General features: G+C 40.3%; 1 protein-coding gene across 2 annotated transcripts; it reads left to right on the top strand.

Moving 5' to 3' along the window:
• Window positions 1-6059, top strand: LOC106892250 (chromosome unknown open reading frame, human C17orf75). Of its 2 annotated transcripts, none has more exons than XM_014949311.1 (10): window positions 1-135; window positions 298-426; window positions 1060-1185; window positions 1620-1760; window positions 1961-2018; window positions 2701-2820; window positions 3437-3501; window positions 3622-3758; window positions 4282-4385; window positions 4991-6059. In XM_014949311.1, the coding sequence occupies exons 2-10, from the start codon at window positions 341-343 to the stop codon at window positions 5198-5200; spliced, it is 1047 nt and encodes a 348-aa protein (XP_014804797.1). In that variant the 5' UTR covers window positions 1-135; window positions 298-340; the 3' UTR covers window positions 5201-6059. The 2 variants fall into 2 exon arrangements, with proteins under 2 accessions (XP_014804797.1, XP_014804789.1); XM_014949303.1 differs by having other exon boundaries at window positions 2-135; window positions 349-426.
• Window positions 6060-7138: the final 1079 nt, after the last annotated feature.

The following is a 7138-nucleotide window of genomic DNA, read 5'->3' as shown; positions in this document are numbered from 1 at the left end:
GATGCTGCCGGGGCTGGCGGACGGCGAGGAGCGGGAGCTGGAGAGCAGCGAGGAGGGCGGCGGGGCGGGCGAGGAGCGGCGGCCGGAGCGGCACGGCAGCACCTACCACTGCCTCTACGGCTACCGCGGCTGCAGGTGAGGCCGGTGGGCGCCGGGGCCGCCCCGCGGGGAGGCCGCTCCCAGGCCTGCTCGGTTCCCAGCCGTTCCAGCGCCCTTTATTCCTCCCCCCGCCCATCATCTCCCGATTCCCTGCTCCTGCCTTAAGGCGCCCTCAGGCCATACCTTTCCCCACTGCAGTCCCCTGCGTTAAGGCTGTAGAATCGGTGTTAACGATGGCTGGATGTTCAGGTCCCCGCAGGGAGCCGGCAGCGGCGATGGCAGCCCCGGCAGCGCGGCCGCAGAGACACCCTCCGCCGAAGACTTCAGGTAGAGCCAATCTGCACAACGGCGTTATCGCCTCTCACACCCCGTTTTGAAGCCTTTGCCGTATTGCTGTTAGGTGAATAGTCAGCCAGTACGTTGCAGTCAAAACAGAAATCTCTGTGAAAGCGAACTGAAGTCCCCTGGGTGATTTTTCTGGAATACCTATGGAACGGACACAGCTACAGAGCTCAAATAACTCAAATAAGCTATCATCTTTTGAGTTCGAACTCTGTTTTCTCTGCTACTAATGCTTGACATTTCTGTATTGACGCGAGTCGTCATGTAGATAATTAAAATGTATTAAACTATTTTAAGTGGGCATTCTGTCTTTCCACAAGCTCTGTAATGGAGTTGTTGCTGTGTTATTACAACCAGGGGAAACACAGGAACAAAGAGGGGCAGTGACTTGTTCGTAGCTGGTGAGCATCAGCTGACACCACAACTCCGGACTTCTGGTCTTGTGGACAAACCACCATGTGCATTTCTGATGGGCCAGAAGTCACAGGGCGAGTTAGCTGTAAGCCAGAGAGACCTCGTTGTGGTCCCCCTTCTAGACACAGGTGGTTCTGCACTTGTTCAGACGAACAAAACAGTAACGTTTGCTTTTTGCTAACAATTTCTTCTTGTTTTTTAAAGCCTCTCCTTGCTGGACACTAACTTACCAGCTGAAGCGGAGACTGAATTGCGCAGTTTTATCGCTAAGCGTCTTACTAAAGGAGCCCTGTTTGAAGGAATGGGGAATGTAGCATCAGTGGGGCTGAGGTAAATTTTAAAAATTAGTTGTGAATCAGAAACTGTCAGAAACATTGGCAGCGTTGTACATCTTGCCATCTGCTGCTGCGCTTAGGTTTAATCCTGATTCCAAGTTCTCAGTCTATTGCTGCTGTTAGTAACAGCTTTACGCAATGGGACTTCCCTCTTTTTCTAGGTAGCTTTGACAAAAATACTGTAGTAAATAATTTACTCTTTGAGTACTTAAAAAATACTACATGTATTTATGACTATTTCATTTTAAACTACTCTGATTGGACCACAGAGGAAAAAAGAGAAGGTCTAAGAGCTGTATGTATGACCAGTGGAGCTACAAGTGGCAGCGGATGAAAATTCTTTACAGAAATCATGTATGTCTACTTTTTGCACTTAATTATTGGGATGTATATGTAACAAAATAATTCTTTTTTTTTTTTTCTGCATAGCATACCAGAAAATAAAGTTGGCTGTTATTACTGTCGTTTCCAACAAGAAAATCTTCTAGAAATGGCAACACTGGAATCAGACATCGGTACTCCAGAATATGTGATTTGTTTCTTAGGTGGCTCAGAGAAAGGTCTGGAACTATATCCTTACCTTTAACTTTCTTGACCTGTGTGGAGGAGGAGGTGATGTAAAAATTATGTTCTTATTCTGTCTGTTTCCTACTTGAAATCAGCCCGTTTGTGCATACCTTCCAGTAACTGAAAATGTCGGTAACAGCCATATGCTGAAAGGGAAAAATGCAGGTCTTAACTGATGCATCATATTTTCCTTAAGAAGATACTTTCAGACTTGAGCTGGACAAATACATTCAAAGTCTGAAGATAAAACTTGGTTTGGAGGTGAGGCCTAAGTTTGTTCTTTTTCTATTTGCATAAATAATAATTTTCACCACTTAATTACTAAGAATATTGGAAGATTTAGTCTATAAAATAGGTGGTTTAAATACCAGTATGAAACGCTGTGAGAGGTACTTGATTTACCATAGTGACAGTGAATGTCTTAAGTGCAATTAACCATACAAATCAAAAGGGAAAATAAAAAAAGGGGAGGGGGGAGCTTTTTTTGTGCTAGTCATAAATCTCTTAAAGGTCACTTGCAGTTAGATTCAGAAAGAAGAATGACTAATAAAAGGTAACTGCCTACAGGAAATTTATCAATGTCCAACTAGATTCTTACCACTTCTGGATGTTAAAGAAGGATTTTTAGTGTTTTTCTTGTCACAATTTTTCTAATAGAAACCATGCATTGTAAGTCTGTCTCATCCCATCTGCTGTTGCATGGTCTCTGCTCAGTATATATATACCATAATATTTCAGTTCTGTCTATTTATTAAAATGCAAAGCCCTTCATTGCTGATGTTCCACTTAAGTGTCACTTTAAATGTCAAACTTATTATTTTAGTCTACTGTGGTTTGAAATTAAGAAGGATCTGACATCGAAATTGAATAGATTATTAATAAGCTTCTATTTGTGTAGAAGTGTAATTTGTAGTTAAAATTTTAGTTTTTCAACTTGTTACAGCAAAAAAACTTGGAGACCTATGTTAAGCCCTACTTGCGCAGCTGGTTCGAGGATGCCATATGCCCTATCCAGAGGGTAGTCCAGCTCTTCCAGGAGAAACTCGCTGCCTTGTTGCATGCTGTGAGTGTATTTCAAACTGGATAACTTAAAAAGGTTCAGAAGGAAGCTCAGTGATTCCAGCATGTTTAGTTTCTTGCATTTGATTTCCCAACCAGGAGTAAACAAGGAACAATATTTTTCTTTTTTTTTTTTTTAATTACTTTTCCCATGCTTTATTGCTAAGGAAGCACATAGCAATTTCTTCTCTCAGTTTTCATAGTTAAATCATTTTAAAGTACATAGTAGAGTCCAAGTTTTAAATCAGAATGAGAAAATTAGAAACAGCATGAGAAAACTGTTGCTGCTGTTAATTCCTCTGAACCAAAAGGGATGTTATATTGCGTATGTGCCTCATGTAATTCACTGGAAGCAGAAAAGAAATCAATCCTAGCTCTAGTCCTTGAGTTTGAGGAGGGCTTGGATGGAATAGCAAATAGACTAAAACTGAAGTATTTCTTCTGAATGCAAAACTAGCTGCAGTGACTGTAATATGGAGTATTCCCATAGCTTCTGCTCTTTCTCTGAAAAGAACAATTTTTGAAGAATTACCATGTTATGTATTTATTGCCAGTAACTGCAATATCACAAAGTTGCACCCAACTTCCTTTTTGTTTTTTGGTTTTGTGTTTGTTTTAAGGCTTTGAGTTACACTCCTGTAGAAGTAAAAAACGCAGATGAAAGAACAGAAAAAGACATCAGCAGGTAAAGATACTTTGAGACCAAGGAACCTGTGAGTAACAGCTTTTGCATACGATGCCCTCCTGTTGTTGCTGTTCAGGAACTGTAAAGAAGCAAGCAGTTCACGAGAGCTTTTTGTGTCAGGTTTGTGGCAGCTGCCAGTCTCCAAGGACTTGTTCAGGAAGGAACAATGACCTCCTTGTGTATCGCCATGACCGAGGAACAGCACAAGTCAATGATTATAGACTGCAGTGGACCTCAGCCTCAGTTGCATAATGCAGGTGAGATCACAGCTGTGAATGCTTCTTCATGTTACCCACTTGTATCCCTCAGCTGCTGCAAGCTTAGAATATTCAGAAGCTCCTAAGTTCATGCCCAGAAAGTTTGGATTCTGTCTGGAAACCATAACACCTGGTTTCCTATGAGGGAGCAGAGTAGCTTGCTTTACCTGGTACACTGGAGCTCTCTTTTGAAAATGATTGATAATAAAATCCATAGTGCGTTTAGTTTGTGGACCATGAAGCTATGACTTCCATACTTCAAGGAAGCTGCTAAACTTTTTTCTTCCCTGTTGTATTTTTGACTAATGTTGTGAAAAGGGATTGAACAATTGGAATAGAATTTCATGTAATCACTGTACCTACGCTTTCTTTTCTTTTCCACATATATTGTTTTTCCTGGCCCCAGTATACTATTATCAGTTGTCATGTGAAAGTGATTAAACCAGACAAATGCAGCTACATATTTACATTGAGCTTATTTACTTTTTCTTATCTCTTCTTTGTGTTCTGGAACACTTAACAGGAAGCAACAAATTCTGTGAGGACTGGATGCATGCTTTTCTGAATGGTGCTGAAGGTGGAAATCCATTTCTCTTCCGGCAGATTTTGGAAAACTTTAAATTGAAGGTACCTCTTCATATATGTTAAAGATTTGGAGAAGACATCAGGGTTACCGAGGGAACAAATACTCCTTTTGCAGCAAAGAAATGTTTTAGGTTACTTACTATGTCTATACATGATTAACTGATTAACTCTGAAGTTTAAGTTGAGAACTGGCTTACTGTAGTTGACCAGAATGTAAAGTGGTGTGAAAGTTTCTTCAGTGAATACTCCAAAGGCATTTTCCCATATTTAAAATAAAACCCACTTTTTTTTTTCTTTTTTCTTAATACTGGGAATTTGGCCTGTGTGCACACATTATAGTGCAATTGGGTAACACGGATAGAGAGTTAATCCTTCTTGGGTGATCTGTCATAATAGAAGAGGAGAGCTCTTGATACGAGTTTGGACATGATCAAGTTGTGGTGTCCACACGTTTTGCATCATTACAATAGCAGTGCATCAGAGATAGTACTCAATAATTACATTACTCTTTTGAGTAATAATACAAAATTGCTGTTGGAAGTGCTTTTGCTTCTCCTGCTGTTCTTCCTGCACTTTTCCACATGGTAGTGGTTTTTTTTTTTTCCCATGTAGAAGGGTAAGAAAACACTCTGTTACTCTTTTCCCAGGCAATACAAGACATAAACAACCTGAAGAGGTTTATCCGCCAGGCTGAGATGAACCACTACGCCTTGTTCAAGTGCTACATGTTTCTGAAGAACTGTGGCAGTGGGGACATCCTTTTGAAGATTGTTAAAGTAGAACATGCAGAAATGCCAGAAGCCAGAAACGTAGTGACCGTCCTCGAGGAATTCATGAGAGAAACATCAGTGGTTTAAAATTATCTTAATTATTCTGTACTTGTTTGAGGGTATTGTATAAATCATTAATTTCTTTGTGCAGCTTAGTTTCACTATGGCAGGATTTTTAATTTATATTTAAAAGTATTACCTAAGTCAAACCTAAGTTGCAGTTTCATCTGCCTTCTCTCTTTTTTAGACAAAGCAGTATGAGCTTTTTAATGTGTAAATATCAGACATACAAACTCCTGCATAGTTTTCAGTGCTTACCAGATTCTCCAAGTGACTTACTCCTTTTCTAAGGAAATCATGACATTTGGGTTTTACAGTCATTGCACAAAAAAACCCCTAATCGCAAGTCCCTTATCTGGCAAGCATTTCAGTATTTTAAATATTTTAAATATCTTTAAAATGATCATATCTAATCATTAACATCTGGTTACTTTTGTTTTAATGTATAAAGAAGCACAAACTTCTGGATAATCCATAGTAAATGAATTAATCATTTATATAAGAGAACATAGGTAACAAGTCTGTAGCTTGTTTCCACATTCTGCTTCAAATTGGCAGTTTGCTCTGTTACAAGATAAACAACTTGGTATGAACAGAATGGCCTTAAGACTGAAGAGTTGTAGGAATCGGTTTGTGTGTGCTCGTAGGTACGCACATGTACACTGGAGAGATGTTAATAATTCCCAGGCTATTTGATGAATGCCATTCTTCGTTAGTTTGCGTTGTGATCAAGACCTTCGTGTGTTCTCAGTACCCATTTTGCATTACTGTCAATTGCTCTTGTACCTTTTTAACAAACTTGGAGCACTGATCGTTTAGTATTTTGCCTGATGGGGAAACAGGGAAGAGCTCAGTTTTAAAAATAAAAAAAAAATAAAATTAAAAACCCATAGTTGTCTGTGAAGAAGAGGCAGCTGTGAGCTGGTAGGGGTGTAAGAAAGCATTGCACTAGTCCTGCCTGTTCCTTGTGGCTGCCGCTGGGTGGAGAGTTGGACCAGACCTTGTGTGTGCTGGCCTTAATATTCACTGAGCACCGTGGGTGGTGATAAACTACTACAAGTGCTTTGCCCAGTCTTCATCCCTGGAAGCTTCCAAGAATAAACTGACTGCAGTGCTGAACAACCTGCACTGCCTCTTAGTTGCCACTGTTTTGAGCAGGAGGCTGGACTAAAGACCTCCTGAGGTCCCTTATAACCTGGATTATCCTGTGGCCTGGACTACGCTCATTTAAATAAGATTTTTGGTTTGTTTTCTAGGTAAATTATCATAGGTCACTCTTCAAAATGCAGATATTTTTAACTATAAAACTTCACTTAGTCTTGTTGGGGTCTCTCCTCTCCAAGATGACACATGGACAGCTTCAGTCACAGCTTTTTCCATTACAAGTTCCTTTTACTGAATTTTCCCAGCCCTGAAGGTGACTGGCACTGTGAAAAACATAACTTCTTGCTTTCTGCAGCCTTTGTTTGAACATATCTTGCTTTTGCCAGCTTTGCAGTGACTTTGCCAATCAGTTACCTAACGACCAAACTCAAGATGCTCACAAGTACACACGCAGGCACTGAAATGCACCCCAGTAGTTCATGAATTTGCAGGTTTTACTGGCATCTTCCCATTATAAGTTCTATTTTAAGAAACAAAGCTAAAGGAAATTAAACAAAAGCATAATAAATAATGCAGAAGCAGCTGGTTTAGCTGCACAAAAGCCTGGAGAGTATTACACACAACTTCCTCCAGCAACCAGCTATTTAGAGCTCAGGATGAGACACGCAAAAGGTCAGAAGATGCAGAGATGCACACTTCATTTGCAAACCTGGAAGATTTTTACTGTAGTTTTAGGAGTCTGATTCAAAAGCCTTTTGGGGAGGGGAGGAAGAGGGAGGGGAACAACAAACCAACAACAAACCAAAACAACATACAAATAAGCCAACAAACAAAATCCCTCAAACCACCCAAACCCACACA

Source organism: Calidris pugnax, unplaced genomic scaffold, assembly GCF_001431845.1.
Source record: "Calidris pugnax isolate Ruff unplaced genomic scaffold, ASM143184v1 scaffold9, whole genome shotgun sequence".
In the NCBI taxonomy this organism is placed as follows: Eukaryota; Metazoa; Chordata; class Aves; order Charadriiformes; family Scolopacidae; genus Calidris; species Calidris pugnax.
This window is presented reverse-complemented; position numbering and strand designations above follow the sequence as displayed.

What these genes read in the sequence shown, in the direction of transcription:
- LOC106892250 (XM_014949303.1), top strand. Translation starts at nt 2, where the DNA reads ATGCTGCCGGGGCTGGCGGACGGCGAGGAGCGGGAGCTGGAGAGCAGC. An exon ending in TCGCTGCCTTGTTGCATGCT is followed by an intron (nt 2,821 to 3,436) that starts GTGAGTGTATTT and finishes GTTTGTTTTAAG; the next exon opens with GCTTTGAGTTACACTCCTGT. An exon ending in TGGAAAACTTTAAATTGAAG is followed by an intron (nt 4,386 to 4,990) that starts GTACCTCTTCAT and finishes CTCTTTTCCCAG; the next exon opens with GCAATACAAGACATAAACAA.